Source organism: Scleropages formosus, chromosome 12, assembly GCF_900964775.1.
Source record: "Scleropages formosus chromosome 12, fSclFor1.1, whole genome shotgun sequence".
Lineage (NCBI taxonomy): Eukaryota > Metazoa > Chordata > Actinopteri > Osteoglossiformes > Osteoglossidae > Scleropages > Scleropages formosus.
This window is the reverse complement of record NC_041817.1, coordinates 5,101,899-5,129,877: the sequence shown is the minus strand read 5'-3', so window position 1 is coordinate 5,129,877 and position 27,979 is coordinate 5,101,899. Positions and strand designations below refer to the sequence as shown.

The 27,979-nt window shown below is 43.0% G+C and overlaps 1 protein-coding gene across 1 annotated transcript in view; it reads right to left on the bottom strand.

The window, feature by feature from the left end:
• srrm4 (serine/arginine repetitive matrix 4) overlaps window positions 1-27,979 on the bottom strand; it is a 90,056-nt gene that overhangs the window by 19,473 nt on the left and 42,604 nt on the right. The window contains exons 2-4 of the mRNA XM_018737831.2: window positions 18,538-18,678; window positions 972-1,061; window positions 734-808 (exon numbers count right to left, since the gene is read on the bottom strand). Of these exons, the coding sequence (XP_018593347.2) occupies window positions 734-808; window positions 972-1,061; window positions 18,538-18,678 (306 nt within the window). The remainder of the gene's footprint in view (window positions 1-733; window positions 809-971; window positions 1,062-18,537; window positions 18,679-27,979) is intronic.

The following is a 27,979-nucleotide window of genomic DNA, read 5'->3' as shown; positions in this document are numbered from 1 at the left end:
CCTTGTTTGATTATTTTAATTTGTTGTCTGCACTTTCTTTTTTACAAAAATTTCAATATTGCATGTTCTAACTCAAGCGCAAGTGTTCTAAATCATGCTAAAATCATAGAATGACAGTTATGTAGGTGTTTTACAGTCACACACACATTGGATAAAGCCGCTTGTCCCAAGCAGGGTTGCAGTGAGTGGGAGTCTAACCCAGCAACACAGGGCACAAGGCTAGAGGGGGATAGGACCCACTAGGATGGGATGCCAGTCCATCGTGAGCTACCCCAAGTGGGACTCAAACCCCAAACCCACAGAGAGCAGGCACAGGCCAAACCTGCTGCATCAATGCACCCCACACTATATTTTAGAGTGTTTTACAGTATTTTAGTGATATTGGGAAAATTAGTTTGTAGGTTTTTGGGTTTTAGATGGGCTGGGAACACATTGTTACATTTCACATTTAAAATAATAGGAGTTAGCCTTTTGGTATCCAGGCTGTTTTTAGGATAGGATTAATTTTGTAAATAAAAGGATTGCTATATAATGAGTCATACAGTATAACACAATGGTATAAACAAATCATGGAAAAAAATAGTTTTTACAGTATTTACAAAATAAGTTATGCATTCATATTCATGTGCAAATACAAGAACAATTTTTCACCAGCTAAGCCATTATTCTGTTCAAGAGGATTTATGTAAACATAATATAGATCTTCATATTTAGGGGAGGATGCTGTGGATACCTGTGCCTTTTTCTTTTCTTAGAACTCTTCTTCTTTTTCTTCTTCCTTAGAGGTGAAAGGTTGTATGATGGACACCTGTGTGGGAATTCAGACAGCATTTTTGGTGTCAGAACGGCATTCAAAAAGTTCCTTTTTATGTTGTATTTATTTAAATGATTCACTTGGTTGTTAGACTTTACAGTGTCAACAACACACCAACTGATTCAAAGTCCTGTCTGTCAACGCCCTTCACACTGACCTTTTCCTTCTCCTTTTTCGTTCTGATTTCTTTTTCTTCTTCTTTCCTTTTGGTGCAGGGTGAGGGGAAAGGTCCTCATCAAAAGAGAGGCTGTCATCAAGAAAACACAGAAACTGGATTTACCGGGGGTATCTTTTAGTCACACTGCCAAGCCTGCATCTATTTCAAAGGCAACAACCATGAAATATTAATGAAGTGATGGTAGCCTGATATCATACAATTATAGGGGCAATTATTCAGTCAAACACAGATGAGCTCGTTTACAGTATGATGACATTGAAGTGTAATGCTTAGTTTAAATTAAGATCTAGTAAAGGATTTCAAATTTGCAAGCAAGTTAAGGTTGACAAACAGGTTTCAACAAATAATAATTTCTAGACTATATTTTATAAAAATGAACCCAGTATGGAAAAATTAAAACTATACCTCTCAGTGTTTCAATGAGCAAAAAAGCTTTAAAAGCTTTGCAAGCTTTACCCTTTGCAAATTGTTCTGTTTTGGCACACCAGTGTGGTGGATAGTGCTGGTGGAGTAGCTGGTAGTGCTGGTTCCTTACAATGCCTGACACTGTGTATTCAGGTATGGGTTCAAATCCAGCTCAGTCCCTATGGAATTTGTGTATTCTCCCTGTTGTTGAATGGATTTACTCTGTGTGCTCTGGTTTCCTCCCCCCTTCCAAAGATATGGGTTTCAGGTGAACTGGTCACTCTAAATTGTGTGTGTATGTCAGTGAATGACTGCTCTTCTGTACAAATATGTGACACTGGATAAAGATATCACACACACACACACATTTTCAGAACCGCTTGTCCCATGCGGGTCATGGGGAACCGGAGCCTACCCGGTAACACAGGGCGTAAGGCCGGAGGGGGAGGGGACACACCCAGGACGGGACGCCAGTCCGTCGCAAGGCACCCCAAGCGGGACTCGAACCCCAGACCCACCGGAGAACAGGACTGTGGTTCAACCCACTGCGCCACCGCACCCCCCCTATAAAGATATCAGCTACTGTAAGTACTAGTTTTGAATCTTTGTACATTAGTTGGGGAAAAAAGCATCTACTAAATGAATAAATGTCCTTAGGTGCCTAGAAATAAATTAAGGTGAACTTAATGTCAAAGTAATTTCACAGCAAAACTTGATGTTTATCTTTATGGAACGTAGCAGTTTAATGGGAGAGCCCACAACAAACCTGATCTCTATGGTCTCTGGTGCAACATGGGCTTGGAGACCCTGCCCTGTGGCTGTGTTGACAATTCTGATCGCGTTTGCATTCCTGCCTCACCTTACCCCACACTACCTCACCCTGCCTCTCTCTGTCTAAACACACAGGCTTCCTCTCCCTACATGCAAAACTGTAAATATTGAAATGGGACTCAGTATCAGTGCTCTCAAAGGGCTAGCCCCTCCATCCTTTTATTTGCACTCTCCAAACTGCAAGGCCAGAGAAGGGCCTTTAAAGTAATTCCCGACTTATTAAAGTGCCCTTTCAGGTAAAGAGATGTGTGGAGAGGTGGTCTGGGGGCAGCCTCACTCTAGTAATAACAAGGCTGGAAAGCGTAATCGCCAAGGCCTCTGAAGAACATTAAATTAGATGCCCAGAATTAGCCAGGACTCGCATAGCCTTTAAAAACACAGAGGACAGGTCGGCAAATGGGAATATGCTGGGGGTAGGTGGGTGTCAACAGCGGAGACGAAATTCATACTAACAGCCACTGGACCCTCTTACGAAGTCAGCCACAGCAGGATATGCAACAATTTAATACGCCGCTAGACAGGCCCATGGTCCTCTAATAAGCTCATTATGAGAGCACACTGTGTGAATTCAGGGGTTCCTTAGGTAATTTTGGACTAAGCCAAAACCAGAAATCTTCAAGTCTGCCACGCTCTGCTTCATAGCAGTCAATGAAGCTCCACATTTCCTATTCACCATTGATTCAAAAGGGCTGGAAGGCAGCAGTGTGATTATTGTGATGAAGGCTGTGATATTATTATGGTGAAGAAGCAAAACCAGCTAGCCCAACACATGACTAGATCACAAAACCCTGTGTAATAAATTTCGGAGCAGGCACTGACTACCAAGCAGCCTGTGACGGAGGAAGGCAAGATTCTGGCTGAAGATCGTGGCGACGGCAGAGGAAATGGCAGTCCAGGGCTACCTTTTCTTTGCTTGATCAAAAAGAAGCATTTTATCCCCTCTAATCTCCAAAATCCTGCAAGCTATCAGACTAGTCATGTTTCTGGTTCACCTTCATGCAACCTTTATAGTGTTCAGCAAATAGCAGAAGAGTAATTTCCTAAAGCTGCAGCAAAGCCTCACTTTGGGAATTGCCCATGGTCAAAGTATATTTAACAAAGTGCACATATAAAAAGGTATACATTTCTTAACCAAGTATTATGTTTCACTGAGCATGTCATTCCGTTACAGAAGAAATCCAGCTGAACCAAAAATACTGAATACACTGATTCTCATCTGAATGCTGCTGTGACGAAGTGAGCTGGAATAAAAAAAAAACATGACTTGAGACCCCCAAAAAGTCATATTAGATAGCTAGTGTCTATAAATAGGACAAGAGTAGAAAAAAAATTACATTGCATAATACAAAGGTTTCCTACAATGCATAAATGTTCAGATAAATACATGCTGGAGTAAATTCCTTTCAGTATTAACATTAACTTATTTTTAATAAGAATTGCTGTTTATTAACATTTCTTGATTTAATTGATCCTTTTCTCAAAGTAATTTACTGTATTCAAAGTTTTAACAGCAGAAGAAATTATCTGAACCTAAACCATTCAAGTAGAAAGCAGCAGCATTAACCACCATGCCCCATGCTGTCTCACCACCACCCATCAAAAGTCAAAGTCTCCAAAATTACTTACACAAAACACAAGGAGCCCTAGAATAACTGGAGTATACACTAAGTGTGCAGTTATGTGCACAAAATTGGTCGACTTTATTATTTATGATCAAATACCTGAAAATCTGAGAGGCCATTTGTAACACTGCATTATGTTCAAGAATAATGACTTACAAGATTTATTAGCATTTGTTCAGCGTTCACAATATGGCCACTGAACACCACATCAACAGTCAGCATTAAGTGTCATTTGAAGCACTGGGGGACCCTTTGTGCCATATGGGACTCAGTGGGGGGACAGACCCTCAAAATGGATACCAGCCAAATGACGTGTCCCGGAATCTGCTTTGGACAGAAAAAGAAACAACGTGCAGTCGCTCGCATGGTGATTGATGACATTTAATTACTGAAAACAATCTCGACATTAATATATTGTTTAATTTGTTCCACTTGGAAATGCAGCTCAATGCAAAAAAAACTATAAATATATTGGTCTGATCAAGAAATAAAAATTTACCTATCTGAAATTTAAGAATATATGTAAGTTTCTACAGTATTCAATGCAGAAAAGCTGCAGCTTTGTATGTTCATTATGTCAAACATGAAGTGATTTCAGAAACATTGTTTAAGTGTTGTTAGCATGTCAAACTGGGACAAACTATATAAAGCAAATAATTATGAATACTGGGACATGAGCATATAAAGCACCTCATTGGTCTGTGAATACAATGAATTATCTATTGTCACTGAAGTGAGAAAAAAGCATGAAATAGGCGCCAATTGACAAATATGCTAACGTCATCTGGGGGATGAAATTCAGAATCCAATGTTTTCAAAGTGAAACATTAAAGTGGTTATTTTTGTGTCTTTTAACTACAATAAAGCTGAAATTAATCCCTGTGAAAACGTGTGATGGAAAAGCAGCAGAATTGCAGTAACAGCATTTCACCGCTTTGCTGTGTCGCTTCATCTGCCTCCGTTTGCATTCAAGATGGAGCAAAATGCCGTTCATAATTTCCGTCTCTGTGGCATTCGATTTATCACTCCTAATGCTTTTGCCGCAACCAAATCAATATGAGGAACAAACGTGATGATCAAATCCACGAGATTACGACATTATTTCACAACCTGAAACCTCATTGCTTTGCCTTCGGTATGGAGACAATGAATAATCCTGATTTCAGCCTTAGATGTGCGGGATGAAACCGTGCAGCGGATGAAAGGCCCCATACATGATGGAAAATGACATACCTGAGCTTCAGCAAAAGTTAGCGGCAGTAGTGCTATATCTAGACACACTTTTATTACCAGGCACCTGTGGGAATATGTGGGGGAATTCATTTTAAAAATTGCAACCTTCCACAGTTCATTTCAGCACACTTCAGTACTTTCTTTTTAGTGAGAAAGCAGGAGCAGTGGTCCTGCAGCTGCTGAGCGGCACAGTTACACTTTCCCAGCATCCATGCTTTGTTCTAACTGCTCCACATGAGCGTCGATGATGATGTCAGTTAGCGGCGGATGACCAGTTTTTTTTCCTGGTCAGTTCTGCAGTGAGTCAACCCAAGAAATGGCCACAGTCTTTTTTTTAAAAAAGCTAAATAACTGTATTTCAGAAGTCTTTTGACATCAGCATCAAATAATATGTTTGAACTCTTATTACAATTTTGCCAGTATTAGCCACTAACTATTATATTAATATTAGAAACATTGAACTTGTAAGGCTATTTCACCTCAAGAAAAATTAATTTTGCTAATATTTTCTGTTGCATGTTTTTTTAATAACAGATATACAACATATTTATGCACCATCTTGCAATAACATAGCATAGATGACTTACTGAGTAAAAAGCATAAATTTCACAAAAATTCTAATAAACAGCAAAATGAGAAGCTCAGGACTGGAGGTCAGAATCGGCAGTGTTGATGTTTAACTTTGTGAGATCAGATGGTAGTACAATGAAAGTTGTTTTTGAAAGCCGTGGATAAATAGCCTGATAAACAAACTTGTAATGATGTGCACCCGCATGTAATTTAAACATTTTCAGAAATATCTGACATAATTTTTTTCATCTAAATCTTGAATTCCACCTCCAGTTGTAATGCCCTTGAGCATGGCATTTACCCTTAAATTGCTCCAGTAAAATTACCCAGCTGTACAAATCAGTAAATAATTGTAAATTGCTGAACATTTTAAGTCGGTTTGGAGTAAAGTGTCAGCTAAATGAATAAACATTTTGGCTGCAAACAGATCTCTTTGAATTGCATTAGGAAACAGGTGTCATCTGGACTGCGATCTTATTTAGTTTTCATTGTTCAAGCCATGCAGGGTGGCGCGGTGGCGCGGTCCTGCTCTCCGGTGGGTCTGGGGTTCGAGTCCCGCTTGGGGTGCCTTGCGGCGGACTGGCGTCCCGTCCTGGGTGTGTCCCCTCCCCCTCCGGCCTTACGCCCTGTGTTACCGGGTAGGCTCCGGTTCCCCGTGACCCCGTATGGGACGAGCGGTTCTGAAAATGTGTGTGTGTGTGTGTTCAAGCCATCTTGATCTTTGTGATTTGGTTGTATGTACAGTCCTCACTGACCAAGGACATATCGTGGTCTTAGTCATTAGTGGACTTTACAGGCAGTCCCTGGATTATTAACGAGTTCCCTTCCTAAGCCAGTCTTTAAGTCGGACTTGTACGCAAGTCGGAACAGTTAGGTACAGTTCATGTCTAACGTCAGTTTGTCAAATGTTTGTCTTAGTATATCGTGTACCTTTCTATGCATAAAAAACATTAAAGAAATACTTCCGGATACACTAAAACATGTTTAATATAACAATACAGTAATAAAAAAAAAAAAAAAAAGAATAATAAGAAATGTAACTACAGTATTTATAATAGTGAGAGACATAGAAAGAGATAATAATAAATGTCACTATTGTCATGGTGAACAGAGGATATGGCTGGCCCCAAATGCGGGATCTTTTATTGACAATCTAAAGACTAGACGTGTTCTCGTGGTCAGAGACAGGCGAATGGTCGGTCAACTGGCGAACTGATCAGAGACAAAGATCCGAAATCACGGTTGAGGAACAAGGCTGGTGGTTGTTGAAAGAGATGTGGAACGGAACTGGGGAAATGATGAGGGACAGAACTTGGAGAACAAAGCGCAGTTGGTTTGAGACCGCAGAGGGGAAAGTTGTCTTGAGTGAGATTCCACAACTGAGGAGAGGCTGAGAATGTCTTTTATAGACGAGTGCTCTGACTGAAGCTGCTGGTTGAGGTGCGGGCGTGGTCGTGACAACTACAGTATTTATAATATGGAATGACCTCCCCCTTTCCATGGAATGATCTCCCCCTCTCACTCAGAACTGCTGAAACTTTGTCTAGATTCAAGAAGGGTCTGAAAACTCACCTTTTCCAGACTCACTTCGCCCATGCTCTCTCAAACTCATGCATGATTTAAATGTTCATGCACCATAACTTTATGATCATGCCCAGATAAGCCTTTACACAGCCACTACTCCTGTATTGTATGTAAATGTTTGTGTACCTTTTTTAAAAAAAAAATTGAAGGAAGGTGGTCAGGATTCTTCTATTCTGAATTTTATGCACCTACTCATACGATTAATATTGGTGCATAAAGTGGAAAGAAACAAACTAAGTTTACTTAATCATATGTCTGCAACTATGTCTCTCTTTCTCCTAATGTAATGCACAAATTATATTTTTCTGAGATGTACGTCGCTTTGGAGAAAAGCATCTGCTAAATGAATAAATGTAAATGTAATAGAGTGTGCGTGTGTGTGTGTACCATTAAAGAAACTTTAATGTTCGCTTTTCCAGTGTTCATTGGCGTGTCACCTTTTTCTGATCACTGTATTATTTTCACTTTAGATTCGATCTTTTTCCTTTTCTTTGATGCATCACCATCACTTGCATCACATTTATGCGTTGGTGCCATGGTTAGGAGGGTAAAAACAAAAAAGATTGAAACCAAATACAGTAGCAAACGAGACACTTAACAGCAATGTAGTCCGACTGAAAACAAGGACGTCTTTGTCCTACCTCGGGCTCACATGCCCATGAGCCGAGGAACTACTGTACACATGCAATGTTTTGATGCACGTTGCAAAGTAGTGCCTGTTTGTTGTTACGAACCATTGTACATAACTTGAATTTTTAATTTGGTAGGCTTTACGGGGGTGGTTCGTAACTATGGGTTGTATGTAAGTTGGATGTTCGTAACCCGGGGACTGCCTGTATACTGAAATTTTGTATTTTGGGAGAATGGCTTTTAAGTATGATTACGCAACACAGCTCTGAGGTTTGTATGCACAGATTTTACAATCCCACACAGATAAAAATCCCATTAAAAAGACTGAAATTACTTTTCAGTACACCTTTCGGATCTATCAGCAAAAAGTTAATTGTACAGAAATACATTTATTCTATACTTTCTACATAAAGACATAGAAACACCTGTTACCTTGATTTTAAATGTTGATTTTGCTTGATACTGGAGCTACTAGACACAAAATGTGAATTGCAAATATTCATATCAAACATTTCACCTTGACTGACAGGAGCTGTTTTCAGAAGATGTAATAGAAGGATAGGCTCCAGGCCCCCGTGACCTTGATCAGGACAAGTGATGGATGAAAATGGTTGGATAGATTTCCTTCTGAGACAGAGTTAATACATTTGCTAAATACTCTGAACATTAGGGTGCTGAGGGGTACTATAGTAATCACAGAAAAAAAATTTCAAATATCATCAGATTTTGGGTTTAGGGGCCACTTCACATGGGTTTTTCCAGTTGCTCAGGTTTCCTCCCACAGTCAAAAGGCTGTTTTTCAGGTGAATTAGTAACTCTAAAATGACCATACTGTGTGTGATTGCTCTGTGATAGACTGCCATCCCATCCATGGTATACCCTGCCTTATTCCAAAATATTCTATGGTCCACCGTATCCCTGCACTAGGATGGGTGGATAAATAGTTAAAATGATCATTTTTAAAAACAGCAAAGCCATAAAAATAGAAGAAAATAAAAAGGTGAACAACTAATACCATCATTTTAATTGGGGTTAATCTTGTCCCATCAAAGGGGGTGCAGTGGTGCAGTGGGTTGGACCACAGTCCTGCTCTCCGGTGGGTCTGGGGTTCGAGTGCTGCTTGGGGTGCCTTGCGATGGACTGGCGTCCCATCCTGGCTGTGTCCCCTCCCCCTCCGGCCTTACGCCCTGTGTTACCGGGTAGGCTCTGGTTCCCCGCAACCCCGTGTGGGACAAGCGGTTCTGAAAATGTGTGTGTGTGTCCCATCAATGTTCAGTCCACACCTACAAAATGCACAACAAAACCATATTTCTCCCCAAGGCCTTCATTTTTATCTTTGGCAAATGTTTACACACAGTCACTGTAGCTTCATCAGGCAAGTTACTTACACCGATAACTTATTGGATGTCTCAAAAACAGTTGTTTATGAAGATTAAGAATATATATTATCCATTTAAAGGAAAAAAAAAAAAAAACTTTACCAAAAATAAACTTTGTGAACATCTATAATATATCATTCTGCCCAGATTGTTCTGTTTCATCATAACCAGTGATGAAAAAGGAATGTTGATAACAAGCTTTTAAGCACGATCATTATGCAGACATGCAATCTTTACTTTTTCCACACTCTCAAATGAAAATTGATCTGAATTGCTTGGAGAAAGCCTTGTCTTGGCAATTGGACATGGCCATTTCAGTGTAATTAATGACAACAGTGCAAGCTGCAGTCAGCGCATTAGCAGCTCAAATGCATTAAAGCTGATTAGAAGCAAGCCCGATGCCCTCTGCCTTGATGGAAAAGCTTTCGCACTCATTAACACTTTTCCCCTCATTGGCCCAAAAGCTTGGGTCTATTTGCATCTCCCCAACTGCAACAAACCTTGCAGAAGTAGAAGATGCATGAGGTGGTTCAACAGTGGATAGTGTATTTTTGCAGGTCCGAGGACTTGGTTGTTCCCAAAAAAAAAACAAAAACAAACAACAAAACACAAGATGGAAGATACAGATTTCTGATACAGACCAAATCTTCCAACTTGATAATAAAATCCTTCTCAAAGTGGACCCATCTGGCTTCGACATCTCTCCAAACTGCTTTTATTCATTTATCGGTGCCATGAATACATGTGCTTATTCCAAGAACAGATATAACCACTTTTTCACAGCCATGTCTCAGAGAAAAAAAAAAAAAAAAACTGAAGAGAAAAGCTTTCTTCAAAGCTGGAGGTGGATTTAACCTCAGCCAAAAGTAAATACCCCCTTCATCCTTTTTGAGCCGCTTAAGGATTTGCTTAATCCACTGGTTGTAACATTATGTTGATTCAGGCAACATGTAATTAATTGCTTGCAGGTATAATCTGGTACACTTCTATACCAACCTGTCTGAAGCTTATGGAAACTGGCATAGTTTTGGAACGTATGTATGCATCTGATGTGAAGAACATCACCATAAAGTGAATTATGGTATTAGGTCTCAGACAGTGCATCTTGTAGAAGAACAGCAGAGAGTCTTGCAACTAATAAAGTTAAATATTTTATTAATACAGCTGAGATTCAGCCAAAGCACTACACAGAATACTGCCAGCAACATGAAGTTACCAACCAAAATTTGCAGGGCTGATTCAGACATGGGTCATCTCCTTTAGCTCCTTTGTGATGGGGGGGCGCAGGGGGGCAGCTGGCTTGGCCGGGTCCCACTCTGTAGCGGGTCTGAGGTTCCTGCTTGGAGTGCCTTGCAGCACACTGACATCCTGTCCGGGGTGTGTCCCCTCCCCATCTAGACCTGCGTTCTTTCTTGCCAAGGTAGGCTCTGGTTCGCCGCAACCCCATGTGGGACAAGCAGTTTCAGACTGTGTGTGTATTGATGGGTCTGCTACTCGTTCTTGAACCAGTAGTCAGTTCTCATGTGATGCAGCTTCTTGTGCCATATCTAGTATGGGCCTCAATACAATAAAATAAAAGCGGTAATTGCAGTGAAAAAAATTACAGTCTATTACAAGACCACAGAGTTTAACTACCCTAGGAGCACTCGCGCCGGAAACCTAAAATATATTAAACCAAATACTCTCAACTTCCCATCGAAGCTAAACAGTAGTCTAAAAAGGCTGTCTGTAGTGTTAAACATATTCCCTCACTAACAAATAAAGTTGCTCTGATAAACGATTTAATACAAGTTCGATCTCTTCTTTTTTAGTGAAACCTGGCTTGGTGACTCCAACACGATTCTGCTGATAGAAGCTGCTGTTTCAATAAATCTCATTCTGTACGTCGTGGAGGTGAAGTCTACATTATTTTCAATAATAGATTACAAATAATCTCCAGAAATCGCGATAATTTTGCCTCGTTTGAAGTTCTACCGCTAGATTTGAAGTCCAAACCCAATATAATTATATTTCTTTTCGACTCTCAACCAGGACTGTACTCCTCTTTTCTCGTAGAATTTAGTGACTTTATAACCAATTTAGTCATTACTCATGACAAAATTATCTTGATGGTTGATTTTAATATTTATAGAGATGTATCATCAGATACTATTGCTGATTTTATGTCTGTCTTAAATTCTATAGATTTTACTCATTGTTAACAATCCTACTCATTCCCTTAACCGTATGCTCAATCTTGTCATATCTTACTGTGTAGATGTTCATGTTTGTAGGTGTGAATATCATTCCTTTCAACTAGACTATTTCCAGTCATCACTTATTAACCTACCTGCCGGTGTCAGTTGACAACACACACACACTTTCTGAACCGCTTGTCCCATACAGGGTCGCGGAGAACCGGAGCTTTCCCAGCAACATAGGGCGTAGGGCCGGAGGGGGAGGGGACACACCCAGGACAGAATGCCAGTCCGCCGCAGGGCGCCCCAAGTGGGACTCGAACCCCAGACCCACCAGAGAGCAAGACCCGGTCCAACCCACTGCGCCACCACACCCCCTGCTTCTGTTGACAATAATAAGACCAAAAACATGTGACAGAAATAGTACTGTTAAATTTATCAATGAAATGATGAGCAAATCTGATATTGGAACGAGTGCAGATATAGATCAAATGGTTTGTGAGTATAATTCCGTGGTGAAATTCTGTAGTGCAAGGAGTGCAGGTCCTGGAACTGTAGAGGAAATTACCGGGCAAATTCGCTCTATCAGTGAAAAGGTACTACCTGTTCTTTAGACCCAATCCCCACTAAATTACTGTAAGCCGTAGTTTCCATGCTTGCAGAACCTATGGTTAATATTGTTAATAGGTCATTACTTAATGGCTGTGTACCAAAAGCTTTGCAAGTCGCTGTTATTAGACCCCTAGAAATTGCATCTAGATTGTAAAAACCCATCTCCAATGTACCGTTTTTTAATCCAAAATTTTAGAAAAGATTGTAGCTTTCCAAATTGTAAAATACAGTCGACCTGCCTTATCCGCGGGTATATGGTTCCAGGACCCCCGTGGATGTGTAAAAACTGCGGATGCACAGGACGCTTATATAAAACGATGCAATTTTACCCTGTACGTGTTCATAACTTGAAACCCTGCGGTGTACTACTAAGAACTGGTAAAACCCACGTAAATCAGTATTTTATAGTATTCAGTAATCTATAGTATTCTAGCATACTGTATGCCACCATAAGAATACAATTTACTGTACACCACCATACATAAATGTATAACACATTAATAATATACAATAGAACATCTGAAAACAAAAAGATTAGTAACACACAAAATTAAAATGCGTACATTCTCTCTCTCTTTGCCTTTTTGGAGCCATATTATCACTAATCTAGCAATTAAGGGCAGCAAAATTACATATTTAAAGACGATTGCGCACACGAAGCGAACACAAGGGCGAAACTGAGGGTTGGTTGGGCTTGGGTATGCTGTGACTGAGCAGCATCAGCCTGCACACATTGTTTCTTGTGCGTATTTAGCGGGCAGTGCTGCGCGCGGGAATTTCAAATGTTCTTTTTCAAGAATATTCTGGATTTTTGAAAAATATTGCAGCGCGCAGCGCTGTGGGTTTGGATGGGGTGAAGAAGGACGTTGAGACAACGTTCATGACAAACGATTTATTTGAACAGCAGCACCAGGGAAACAATACTCGCGGTCCGAGGACCCCGTTTCCTCCAGGACCTGCGCTTAATTACAGCCAGCCTTCCCAGCTTGCCAAGCACCCGAAGGCTCTCTCCCAACACACCCCCGTCATTTTCCCCCTAGGTGCCCCCAGTGGTTACACACACTCACTTCACATTATTCCCCATAATGCAACTATTTACACAAAACATCTTCCCCTTGAATACCAGTAACACGGGTTGTTACAATATTTTCAAATTGCAGTTGGTCAAAACCACAGATACCAAACTCATGGATAAGGTGGGTGTCAAACAGACGGGCTGGAGACAGGAGGAGGTCAGTGGACCCAAGTGCGAGCTGGCTTTATTTCAGGAGGGGTTCGCTGGGACAGACAAAAACAGTGATCACGGACAGGCAAGTATCGTTCTAGGCGCAGACGTCGGTAAATGGGCGAAGCAAGTCTCAATAATCAGGCAAACAATTTTCTGAACTGCTTGTCCCCTATGGGGTCACAGAGCCTACACAGCAACACAGGGCATAAGGCCAGAGGGGGAGGGGACACACCCAGGACGGGACACCAGTCCGTCACAAGGCACCCCAAGCGGGACTCGAACCCCAGACCCACTAGAAAGCAAGACCTGGTCCAACCCACTGCGCCACCACACCCCCGCATTTAACTAAGTGTAAACAATTTGTATGGTAATCTGATGACTGTGTCCCTTTATTTTCATTTACTGTTTGATTCTCTTTAATGTAATGCGTAAATTGTACTTTTGCTGAGATGTACATCGCTTTGGACAAATGTAAATGTAATATGGTGTGTCTCACGGCTCTGTGTTGGGTCCATTATTGTTCTTACTCTTACACTGGGTGATATTATTTGCAAACATAATGTTAGTTTCCACTCATATGCTGATGACACACAGCTATATGTTTCATTTAAGCCGGATGACCCATCAAATGTGGTGTCTTTAGCAAACAGTTTTGTTAAATTATGGATGAGTAATAATTTTATGTACCTCTGAATGTCAGTTAAACAGAGATACTTGTGGTGGGTGGTGATGCTAAAAGTCTTGACACAATCACACCAATCTTTACCACCAATGGCATAAGCTTCAAGCATACAGAATGTGTTAAGGGCTTGGGTATTTTGTTGGACAGAAACCTACTATCTGTGTCTCATGTTACTACATTGACTAGGTTGTGCTTCCTTCAGCTGAGACACATAGCTAGATTAAGATGATTGCTATGTAGGCAAGATGCTGAGAAATTGGTTCATCCTTTTGTTTCAAGTAGGCTGGACTATTGTAGTGCTGTACTATTGTCGGGCTGTCTATACCAGACTGTATCCAGGGTACAGTTGGTACAAAATGCTGCTGCAAGAATTGTTACTAGAATTAGGATGTACGACAATATAACATCAGTACTAAAATTACTGCATTGGTTTCCGGTTACTTTTAAAGTTGATTATAAAATCCTACTTCTGACCTATAAGGCAGTAAATTGCATTGCTCCACCTTACCTTTGTGAAACTATTGATTCTTACATTCCAAGACTGTGTCTTTGTTCATTGAATGTGGGTTACCTTAAAGTGATCAATAAGACCTCAGTAAGAGGGTGTGCCTTTACCTACAGAGCACCTAAACTGTGGAATAGTCTACCTGTTACTGTCAGGTATGCCTTGTCTACATCTGCCTTTAAATGCTGGCTAAAGATTTACATGTTCACTTTGGCATATCAATAACTAGTGAAATTCTTGTTAGCTGTGCTTTTGCTCATCTGGTTTAACCTCTGTAACCTCATTAATTCATCCTTTACTAGTAATTTTTTTCTTGTTAGGCATTGTTTCCCTATGATAAGACCTGAGGAGGCCGGCCAGCCATGATACCATCACTTCACGCTGACTGAAGCTGATGACTGCCTGCCATGATGGACGAGACGTATCTATGTGAACTGGGACATCAAGTTAACACTTGTCTACAGTGCTATTATTTGTTGTAAATTGACTGAAAACCCTTTTCTAATCTACAGATACAGTACTCCTCGACTTATGATGATTTGACTTATGATTTTTCGAATTTATAATGATAGGGTTAGTAGCTGCAGCGATCCACATCTCCCAGTCTGCCATGCGATCACTGTACAGATACATCCCTGTATCTGTGTTGTATTTTGTGCATCCATAATGTCACAAAAATGTCCATCTGTGTCTTCTGCTACTGGTGGGAAGAAGAAAAGGAGGGCAATTACTCTTGAGGAGAAACTCAAGATAACTGCCCAGCATGAATGCGGCAAGCCTGTAATGGCCATTACACGTATGCTAGGCTATTATGTTCAGTAGGTTACATGTATTAAATGCATTTTGACTTCTGATATTTTTGATTTGCGATGGGTTTCACAAAATGTAACCCCATCGTAAGTTGGGGACCATCTGTAGAATGCCTTGGAGGGGTGGGCAGACACTGGCACTTGGACCCCCAGAGGTTTTTTCTTCCTTGATTTTCAGTTTGGAGTTTTTTGCTCCTTTACCACATGGTCAGTAGGCACACCTATAGCTTTAATAACTGCAGCATGGGTAAGGTACTAATTCACTACATTGCTAACTACCTTTTTTGTTTTCTCTTATCCCTTTGTTCAGCACTGTGTCAGTGGGTGAGAAGAGCACTCCATAAAAATACATTGAATTGAATTCTAGGTGGGGGTGCGGTGGCACAGTGGGTTGGACCAGGTCTTGCTTTCTAGTGGGTCTGGGGTTCGAGTCCCGCTTGGGGTACCTTGCGATGGACTGGCGTCCCGTCCTGGGTGTGTCCCCTTCCCCCTCCGGCCTTATGCCCTGTGTTGCCGGGTAGGCTCTGGTTCCCCGTGACCCCGTAAGGGACCAGCGGTTCTGAAAATGTGTGTGTGTGAATTCTAGGTACCCCTAAAAGAAAACAGCTTTTATCCACAGAGGCCCATGCCCACAACATAGTCAGGGCTGATGAACCCCACACACACACACATTTTCTGAACCGCTTGTCCCATACGGGGTTGCGGGGAACCGGAGCCTACCCAGCAACTCAGGGCGTAAGGCCGGAGGGGGAGGGGACACACCCAGGACAGGACGCCAGTCCACCGCAAGGCACCCCAAGCGGGACTTGAACCCCAGACCCACTGGAGAGCAGGACCCGGTCCAACCCACTGCGCCCCCCGCTGATGAACCAATCAGATATAAAACAAAAGAAAAAAAACAAGTGCATCTTGGCACCACTGCCAATAAAGATAAACATAGTGCAAGACTAATTAGACATAACAAGTAAGGATTCTTCAAATGGAAATGTTTTGCAAAACTGACCGGGGTTTTACCCCAGATTATCTTTCCAAAAACCTTCCACAATCTTAAGTGACCGTCCATCCTTCCATCCAATTTCAATAACTGTGTGTCCTGAGTAGGGTGCGCTGTGATCTTCTGCAGTAAATTTGGTAAATACCTTACACGGCAGCACATTGCTGCTCTAGCTGTTGCGGCAATGGGTTTGCTCTTTGCTGTTGTGTGTTGCATGTACCTTACTCTCTGCCGCCTGACCTTCAGGGAAATGCCTTGGTGAATGTGCCTCTAATGGTGGCCGTTACTTCAGCTGTCACAAGCCGATATACGCCAGAGGGAAAGCTGTAATGAATGATTCTTCATGCATTTTTTTTGTGCCTTTGTGACAGATAGATATGGGTGTTCCAGTTGTTTGGTGGTTTCAGCACCATTAAACACCAAAAAGGCTTCTTTTGGGGCTGAGAAATCACAGGTTTTTGTTAATGGTTCAAGCAAATTCAAACATCAAGCAATTATCCAGAAAAACGTAGAGGAAAAAAATACACTGAAGGACACCTCTGTGTCTCAGGGCTTCAAAAATGCAGGAAGGCACTTCCTTCAATGCCACACTGACTTTGATGGCATCACCAGCACTGGACAATTTAACCCTTGGCTTGTATTAGAGATAGCTTCCTATTTTTGCTGTTCCCATCCAAAATTGAGTGGCCCCTTATAATTATTTAAGCAATTATAAACAGATTTATAGAATGCATTTCCACATATACTGTGTGACTGTCACGCGAAACATAGGGACCTGGGACAGCTGGACTCAAGTGCAGCAGCGTTTGTCCGGACAAGAGGGATGAGGCAAATTCTCGGTGTCAGGGACAGGCGAAGGGTCGGTTGATCGGCGGTTGGGTCAGAGCGAAGATCCGTGGACGAGGTCAGGGGACTTAGCGAAGGGTTGGTCGAATGGTGAACAGGACAGGAACGAGGATCCGTGGACGTGGTTGGGAAACGAAGCGAAGAGTCAAAAACCAGAGGACGTGAGCAAAGAGTTAGCAATGCTTGTGGACGAAGCGTCACAAGAAAGGGAAGTTGTCCCTGACAAGATTCCCCAAGGGTCTAGGAGCAGCGGAGTGTCTTTTAAAGGGTAGGGAGTTAGTCAGGTGCTGGACTGGAGTCAGGTGCTGTCGACTGAGTTGTGGGCGTGGACGTGATAGTGACACCTTTTAACCAACTTCATTCCAGTCATTATTACAAGTAATTTGGAATTTATCTTAATTTAGCTGAAGTGATACCACTTTTCTCTGTGTGTGTATGTGTGTGTATGTGTGTGTGTGTGTGTGTGTGTGTGTGTGTGTGTGTGTGTGTGTGTGTGTGTGTGTGCGCGTGTGCGTGTGTGTGTGTGTGTGTGTGTGTATACTGCTGAATTTGGCATTTGATACACTTTAATTATAATTTCACCCATTAATTTTCTACCTCCGTAGACCCCTATTCAGCAGCACCTCCTGTTGTATCTAGCAACATAGTCCCCTTGGTTAATAAGGTGTGTGGGCTAGTAACACTATATAGCATCCGCTGTAAGTTGCTTTGGACAAAAGCATCAACTAAGTGAATAAATGTAAATGTACATGTAAATATGACTACACAAACTGCAGATGCACAACATAAAAATAAATCATGTAGTTGAAACCAGTGATCATTCATTTTATGGGTTCAGACATCTAGTGTGAAGGATGTCATGAAGCCTTATGGCATTCACATTATAGAAACCATATTTATGATTGATAAAAGTGGTAATCAGGTCAAATTTGACCAGCGTAAAACTTGGAGTGACGTAGCAGTCAGAACGAACTTCAGCGGTGACTTACTACCATCCCAGTAAGAGGTTCCCTGCAGGTAGTTTTTACAAGTGGAGAACGATCAGACACTAAAGTTAACCGCCCCCCCAAAACACACTTGTGTTTACAGAAGTGTCCTCAGCGATGATGGCGCTTCTATATTCCCCTCGTACATATTGCACTCTTATTCACAGCTAATTCCGATTCAAAGCAAGATGGGCAATTTCACATTCTAAGATGCAACTGTACTTACAAATTTGGCCGGAGAAAATCTCCTCGGCAATGGACGACTCATGTGTGGACTGTGGGTGAGCAGATATTTGAGTAAACATTAGATGATGAGTAAACCTGAAGCTGTGGTGCCTTGTGCGTGTGATGGGGAGGGAAAGCAGGGGCCGTGTTTGACTGAAGCAGACAGAGCAGTCACTGACACTTTCACTGAGTAGGGCGGTTGAGGGATGTGAAGGTGAGACGCTCACCTGCGTGCCTGGTGACGGCTGCCTTGCTTCCTTTCCCTGGCCTGAATGCTTCTGTTGTGATCTGCCACCTCGGCTCTTGTGTCGGCTGGCCCCACGCTCTGCTCATCGGCTTTGCGTGCCTGGCAGGTCGATGCCTCAGTGCTGGAGGAAGATAAAGGAGCCGTTTATTTGGCTGCCAAGCACAGAGGGCCCACAACAATGGGCCTCACCTTTCCCAGATAACAGCAAGAGGCTGCACAGCCAACAGAGATGTGTTAGCCTTTCTGCGTCATGGGCCCTGTATACACACTCCTTGCTAAATGAGAAAAACACAAGTGGCTGTGCCAATTTTCCCTCCTAATTATTTTTTACAGGGAGGAAAATGTGTCACATATTTTCTCCATTTTGCTGGGTAGTCAAGAGCTGCGTATTTTTCTGCTAATCTGCACAAAAAGAAAAAATAAAAAAACATTTGTGGCAATTAAAAAATTGATAATGCAATTGCAGATATTTCATTATGCGAGTAGATCCTTAGCTGATATTGTTATCCAAAGAGGCATTTACAGTGAAATAAAGCAAGATACAGCTCTGTGCCAATGCACAGTTGATAAGGACATATACAGACACAATACCTAGTGCCAACGGGAACAGATAAACATTGGTAAGCAAGCAAACTGTAGAGAAAAAGAGTAAACAGTAAGGAAAAAGCTAAACAAGGTACAACAAAGTTTAAGAATATTGAATGAATTTAATTTTAAAATATATAAAAGAATAAACAATATAGGAAAATTTGCAAGAATGGAAGTTGTATGTTATAGAGAAGGATAAGAATTATTTTGGCTAAAAAATTGCAGAAATGAGAAAACTCAAAATTTTCCTCTGAGCTACTTCTGAAGTAAGTCCTATTTTTAAAATTATTTTCTATGATCAAAGTGCATCAAATTATGGTGGGCTATTCTTATTACAATAACTCATTGTTAAATTAATAACCAGTAAAAGACTGTCAGGTGTTTTCTGCAAAAAACATTTGTGCTAGATTTACCCTGCAACTGCTTCACTTTTTCCACAAAAGCCATCCTTACTTTTCACAAACATTTTTTTGCATAAACTTACTGAGACCTCTATAAAACCAGAGGTCAAACACAGTAACCACTCAAATGAGCTGTCAATTGAAAAGCATCTATTTACATGCCTGAATTACGCTGACATTTCCAAAATAATTTCTGGATCCCAAGGTTGTCAGGCGGATCGTTTCAGCTTTGCAAAGATGACCTGAGAATTCAGTGATGACAAGAAGCCACGCTGCACCACAGAAAGTCAGGGAGGCAGAAAGGGTGTTGCTGCACTCAAGATCAGAGCAGGAAGTCAAAATAAGTGTTAGAACTGTTTTAGAGCATCCAGCTTGGTCTTACATAAATAGGACACAAGTGTTTTTGAAAAGGTTGGAAAATCTTGTCTAAACTTCTTGGTTGTATTTTACAGAATGTTTGTATTATTAATTTTAGGTTAAATATGTGAAACTGGGAATAAAGATACTTTCTGCTGTACTTCTGCTCTGTCATTAATGACTTATAATTAAGGATTAATTTTCATTATTCCACTAAAATATATAAGTGAAAAACAATTACCCTCCATAGACTACATAACTCCCGCTGCTTGGTTGCTGCTTGGTGCTTGGATGTTGTTAAGGAATAATTAATTAGTGGATATATATTAATGCTATCATAATGTTGGCTGTATAAGGTTCAGCCCAAAATATGAATAAGCTATATTTCAAACATCCATCCATCCATCCATCCATCTTCCTCCACTTATCCGGGACCGGGTCGCGGGGGCAGTAGTCCAAGTAGAGCCCCCCAGACTTCCCTCTCCCCGCACACCTCCTCCAGCTCCTCTGGGGGAACCCCAAGGCGTTCCAAGGCCAGCCGGGAGACATAGTCTCTCCAACATGTCCTGGGTCTGCCCCGAGGCTTCCTCCCCGTGGGACATACCCGGAACTTCAGGAGGCATCCAGAACAGATGCCCGAGCCACCTCAACCGGCTCCTCTCGATGCAGAGGAGTAGCGACTCTACTCCGAGCTCCTCCCGGGTGACTGAGCTCCTCACCCTATCCCTAAGGGTGCGCCCAGCCACTCTGCGGAGGAAACTCATTTCTGCCGCTTGCATCCGCGATCTCATTCTTTCGGTCATGATCCAGAGTTCATGACCATAGGTGAGGGTAGGAACGTAGATCGACCGGTAAATTGAGAGCTTCGCCTTACGATTCAGCTCCTTCTTCACCACAACAGACCAGTACAATGACCGCATTACAGCGGACGCCGCACCGATCCGTCTGTCAACCTGCCGCTCCATTTTTCCCTCACTCGTGAACAAGACCCTGAGATACTTAAACTCCTCCACTTGAGGGAGCAACTCCCCCCTAACCCGGAGGGGGCAATCCACCTTTTTCCGACTGAGAACCATGGCCTCGGATTTGGAGGTGCTAATTCTCATCCCCGCCGCTTCGAACTCGGCTGCAAACCTCCCCAGTGCACGCTGCAAGTCTTGACTTGATGAAGCCAACAGGACCACATCGTCCGCAAAAAGCAGAGACGAGATCCTGCGGCCACCAAAACAGACACCCTCCGTTCCCTGGCTGCACCTAGAAATTCTGTCCATGAAGATAATGAACAGAATCGGTGACAAAGGGCAGCTATGGCGGAGTCCAACATGCACCAGGAACAGGTCTGACTTACTGCTGACAATGCGAACCAAGCTCCTGCTCCGGTCATACAGGGAACGAACAGCCCGTAGCAGCAAGCCCTGAACCCCATAATCCCGAAGTACCTCCCACAGGATGCTACGAGGGACACGGTCGAATGCCTTCTCCAGGTCCACAAAACACATATGGACTGGTTGGGCAAACTCCCATGAACCCACCAACACCCTAGTGAGAGTATAGATCTGGTCCAGTGTTCCACTGCCAGGGCGAAAATCGCATTGCTCCTCCTGGATCCGAGGTTCAACTATCGGTTGGATTCTCCTCTCCAGTACCCCGGTATAAACTTTCCCAGGGAGGCTAAAGAGTGTGATCCCCCTATAGTTGGAACACAATCTCCGGTTCCCCTTCTTAAAAAAAGGGACCGCCAGTCCAGAGGCACCGTCCCCGAACTCCATGCAATGCTGCAGAGGCGTGTCAGCCAAGACAGCCCCACAACATCCAGAGACTTGAGAAACTCGGGGCGGATCTCATCCACCCCCGGAGCCTTGCCACCAAGGAGTTTTTTGACTACCTCAGCAACTTCAGCCAGGGTAATGGACGAGTCCCCCTCCAAGTCCCCGGCCTCAGCTTCCTCTGCGAAAGGCGTGTCGGAGGGATTGAGGAGATCCTCAAAGTACTCCTTCCACTGCCCGAGGACATCCTCAGTTGAGATCAACAGCGCACCACTTCCACTGTAAACAGTGTTGGCGGAACACTGCTTCCCCCTTCTGAGTTGCCGGATGGTTTGCCAGAATCTCTTTGAGGCCGACCGAAAGTCTTCCTCCATGGCCTCACCGAACTCCTCCCAAGCCCGAGTTTTTACCGCGGCGACTTCCAGAGCCGCGTTCCGTCTGGCCCGCCAGTACCAGTCAGCTGCTTCAGGAGTCCCACGAGCCAGCCAGGCCCAATAGAACTCCTTCTTCAGCTTGACGGCATCCCTTACCTCCGGTGTCCACTACCATGTTCGGGGATTGCCGCCGCGACAGGCGCCGGAGACTTTATGGCAGCAGCTCTGAGCCGCCACCCCGACAATGGAGGTGTGGAACATAGTCCATTCGGACTCAATGTCCCCAGTCTCCCTGGGGACCTGGTTGAAGCTCTGTCAGAGGTGGGAGTTGAAGACCTCTCTGACAGGGGCCTCCGCCAAACGTTCCCAACAGACCCTCACTATGTGTTTGGGCCTGCCAGGTCTGTCCAGCTTTTTCCCCCGCCATCGAATCCAACTCACCACCAGGTCAGCCCCTCTCTCCACCCAAGTGTCCAAAACATACGGCTGAAGATAAGAAGAAACGACTACAAAGTCGATCACTGACCGCCGACCTAGGGTGTCCTGGTGCCAAGTGCACTGATGGACACCCTTATGCATGAACATGGTGTTCGTTATGGACAAACCGTGACTAGCACAGAAATCCAATAACAACTCACTCACCACTTGGGTTCAAATCAGGGAGGCTGTTCCTCGCAGTCATGCCCCTCCAGGTGTCACTGTCACTGCCCACGTGGGCGGTAAAGTCCCCCAGTAGAACGACAGAGTCCCCAGTGGGAGCGCTTTCCAGCACGCCCCCCAGAGACTCTAAAAAGGCCGGGTACGCTACACTGCCGCTAGGCGCATAAGCACAAATGACAGTGAGAGACCGTTCCCTGGCCTGATGGCGCAGGGAGACAACCCTCTCGTTCACCGGGGTAGACTCCAACACATGGCAGCTGAACTGGGGGGGCTATTAATAAGCCCACACCCGCCCGCTGCCTCTCACCCTGGGCAACGCCAGAATAGTGGAGAGTCCACCCTTGGTCGAGAAGAGTGGTTCCAGAACCCAAGCTGTGACTGGAAGTGAGCCCGACTATATCTAGACGGTATCTTTCAATATCCTGTACTAGCTCAGGCTCCTTCCCCACCAGTGAGGTGACATTCCAAGTCCCAAAAGCCAGAGTTGGCGCCCGAGGTTCGGGTCGACCGGGCACTCGGCCCCGACCATCGCCCAAATCACAATGCACCGGCCCCTTATGTCCTCTCCGGCAGGTGGTGAGCCCATCGAAGAGCGGCTCCACGTCTTGGCTTCGGGCTGAGCCCGGCCAGGCCCCGTGGGCATAGACTTGGCCACCAGGTGCTCTCATGCGAGCCCCCCCCAGGCCTGGCTCCAGGGTGGGGACCCGGTGACCCCATACCGGGCAGGGTAAAGGAGAACCTTGATTTAATAGTCATAATGGGGTTTCAAACATGATGCAAATATAGCTTGACTATCAAAGCTACAGAAGTCAAAATCAGAATATAAAGTTTCAACAACTAAATACAGATGAAATTTTATTTTTTAATCTCTGGTATAAAGACGAATGATCTAAAGCTATGTCAAATAATGCCTACAATCTTGCAGTTCTTTCTTTGGATACAGTACTACACTGTGGACAGTAGCATCCTTTATTATTCACAGAAACCAAAGCTTTCAGCAGTTGCTAGGAAATGAGAATCTTATAGTTTAAGATAAAAGTAATAATTGATATTGTTCTGCAGTTGTTCTGGGAGAGCAAGATCACAAACAGGCATTTTAAAGACCCAGGTAAACAGTCTACAATGAATACTTCTGCATAGCCCTAAGGTGTTGCAAATCCATTGTGAGATGCACTTAGTGCATGTGTCACACTGTCAACTAAAACTATGAAAACGTATCATTTTGCAGAAGAGACAATTAAGTTATTGTACTTTGGTGGCAAAATATGACGGTAAAAAGTATTCTCTCTCACACACACACACACACACACACACACACACACACACACATTGGCTGAAACCGCTCGTCCCGAGTGGGGTCATGGCAAACCGGAGTCTAACCCGGCAGGTAAACAGTGTTCCTCCTGCAAAAATTTAACAAGGCTGCCATCAGAATCCTAGTGATGACTGCAAACCCCCCTTTCACCCTTACCATGGTGGTTCCATACCTCTATCCATGCATTAAATCTTAAAAAGCATGGTCAGCTTTAAGGAAATAACAAATACCAGGTGTGGCCCATCAACTAATAAAGAATTATATAAAAGGGACAGACTGAGAAAGGGAGGTTTTGATGCTCATGGTATTAAAACATGGTGTATTCTAAGTTTAGTGGAGTCTGTACATTGCTGTTGCCTTCTTGTGTTCCATTTATTGCATTGTTGACTTTATTTTGTTTGTATTATCGTCTCTGTGAAAGCATCAGTTATGGGTGATGGAAAAAAAAGGGCTATACACTCATAAAGCCTGCCATCACAATTCCCTGCCTGGTCACTCCCCAAACCTGGCATGAGCCAGTGTGCTACGTTTACATTCATTCATTTAGCTGATGCTTTTCTTCAAAGCAACCTAAGGTATTTACAATTATTTACCAATTTATACAGCTAGGATTTTAGGGAGGAGGAGTTTAGGGTAAGTACCTTGCATAATGATACTACAGTCAGAAATGGGCATTAAACCTGCAACCTTTGGGTCCAAAGGCAGTAACAACCAGCTGTCCCCAGCTGTACATTAGGACAGAGTCTGAAGACTCTTGGTTTGCTGAGTCTGAGGCTTTTATACACAATTGGTTCGTCATTTAAGGTGTGGTTCTGTTCCAGTGATCTTGCTGTAAGTTCACTTTGACAGTCACAAATAACTCATAATATATTATGTAAACCATGAGGAGATGTCGACAATTAATATTCTCAAATGCTGCATTGTATAATGTGACAATTTTTTTTAACTAGTTTCACATATTAGTCATTTTAAAGTAACACAAAAAATCTATAGTACAAATACAGTACCTTTTTATAATTATATTTTGATGCTGCACAACTTTTACTTTCACTTGCTAGCCTTTGTAAGAGAGTAAACTGAATTGAATCAGAAATCAAACATTCTTTAAGTGACATATTTGTAAAAAAAACAATATACTGAGTCAGTAACCAATATTTTGCCTTATGGCAGGACATCCAGTCGATGTTATCATACAGCAGATGGGCAGCTGTAGGCAGACATAACGCCAAATGTCTGATGTTGAAAATCATAAGGTTGGTTGATGGGATGTCCAAGGGTCTCCTAAGTTGAATATGTCATAAGGACTGCCTGCAGTTTTTATGAAATGATTGCTGCACCTATGGCTTGTTGGCTCATTAGCAAGCTGCTTTCTTATATTAGTCTGGTTGATCAGGTGTGGCCAGGCTGGAGTGTGAAAGAACAGGTGCCTAAGCCACGGACTTCTCATTGTATCCACCCATATCATCACATGCCCATTGGATGTTGATTGTAATGTACATGATTTTAATGTGCTGTACACACCATATTTACACTGGTGTTCCATTTCACAATACTGCTTATCTGACATTGGTGGACCTGCACATCACCTCCCCAAAGGTGCTCCAAGCAAGTCCTGGAAAGTTTAAAATGAAACTTCCATAGAATGTCCCGGGCCGACCTCAGGGTCTCATCCCAGTTGGCCGTGCCTGGTATACCCCCAAAGAGAAGCTCCCAGGGAGCATTCTTACCAGATGCCCAAACCACCTCAACTGGCTCCTCTCAATGTGGAGGAGTAGCAGTTCTACTCTGAGCTCCTCCTGGATGGCCGAGCTCCTCACCTTGTCATGGAGAGTGAGTCCCACCACCCTGCAGAGAAAACTCATTTCTGCTGCTTGGATTCGTGATCTTATTCCTTAAGTCATTACCCAGAGTTCATGACCATAGATGAGGGTAGGGACGTAGACTGACCAGTAAATAGAGAGCTTTGCCTTATGGCTCAGCTCCCCCTTCACCACTACAGTCCTGTACAGCGACTGCATTACTGCTGCCGCTGCTCCCAGTCTACAGCCGATCTCACACTCCCTTCTCCTCTCACTCGTGAACAAAACCTCAAAAACTCCTCCACCTGGGGCAGATTTTCTCACTTTACTTGAAGAGGGCGAGCCATCCTTTTTCCGTGAGAGAACCATGGACTCAGACTTGGAGGTGCTGATCCTTATACCAACCACTTCACACTCAGCTGCAGACCGTTCCAGTGCATGCTGGAGGCATCCGTGTGACAGTGCCAAAAGGACAACATCATCCGCAAAAAGTAGATACATCATCTTCCGGCCCCCACACAGAATGCCCTCCTGACCTTGGCTGCACAACCTTGATATCCTGTCCATGAAAACCACAAACAGGAGTGGAGACAAAGCACAACCTTGGCGGAGTCCAGCACCTACACTGAACGAGCTTGACATAATGTTGAGTATGCAGACACAGCTCCCACTCCGTGTGTACAGAGACCGAATAGCCCGCAGTAGTGGCCCCGGTACCCCATACTCCCGAAGCACCTTCAACAGAATTTCTCGGGGAACGTGGTCGTAAGCCTTCTCCAAGTCTACAAAACACATGTAGACTGGATTAGTGAACTCCCATGCCCCCTCAATTATCTGTGAGAGGGTAAAAAGCTGGTCCACTGTTCCATGGCCAGGACAGAATCCACATTGTTCCTCTTCTGTCCGAGGTTCAACTCAACTCAGCTGAACCTCCGTGTAGCACAGTACAGAATAAAATTCAATATGTATTTACATGCAGAAATGGTCATATTTGATATGCCGAGCAATATGATTGTGTTCATATCATTACTTGGTTTAAGTATGTTAAATACACTGATTGTGATAGCTAAACAACACAAGCACATGTGCAAATGAACAAAAACTCTTAATAACAGCTGAACACAGTAGGGCTACATGACCCCATTGAGAAAGTGCCTTTAAAACTGTTTCTCCTAGCTGATATGTCCACACCCTAATTTGAGTCAGTGACTGTACCTGCAGGGCTTTTAATTAAACAAGGCAAAGGGGAAAATTCTTAGAGGATGGACTTTCTTTGATATACAGTGCCAGCCAAAAGTTTGCGTACACGTGGGCAAAATAAGCATGAGAGAAACTGAATGGAAGAGAGAAAGCAAGAAATCTGCAAGTGTCTTGCATCTCTTGGAATTACTATAGAAGAGCTGGGAAGACATGTCAGCTCAATTCCTTACTGAACTGCATAAAGAATTCAAATATGCCTTATTTCCAGCAAGCATGCTCAGACTTTTGACTGGTACTGTGTTCCCAAAGAACAGTGCTGACATGTTCAAAATTTACTCTGTCCTTGCTTTGTGACCCCACAACCAAGTTGACTAAAATTACATATGCATAAAGGTAATTTACATAATGATTTACGCTAATGTATATGGAACACATAAACATAAAGCTCACCTAAACAAGAGTCAGAATGTAATTTAGTGCTTTAGGATTCAGACTTGTACCCTCAGGGTTGCTGGTTCAAGTATATTGAGTGTTGCCAGATGTTAGGGGGACTGAGCTCATCAAAGACTTTGCGAGTAAACTTTAAATGTCTTAATCCAAACTTACGTTTTACATAAAGTACAGTTATAAGTACCCGAATTAAAAAAACGGGTAATGTGTTCAGTATTAGTACATTTTATACTGTATTATCTTTTGCACCTAAAACACAAGAGAACCTGCCTTAGTGCAACTGCACTTAATGAACCAGAGTTGCTGAATAAGAGAAAGGTCCAAAGGGCAAACTTAATTTAAAATTATCTTCACAACCAGAGATATAATGGGATGCTATAAAAAATAAAAAAATGATAAAACCTACATTTTAGAGCTGTACATTGAGATCAGGACTAAACTGAGTGTGCATGTTATGTAGAAGTATACAGCATTACTATGCCAGTGGTGTTGACATGTATAACTGATAAAAT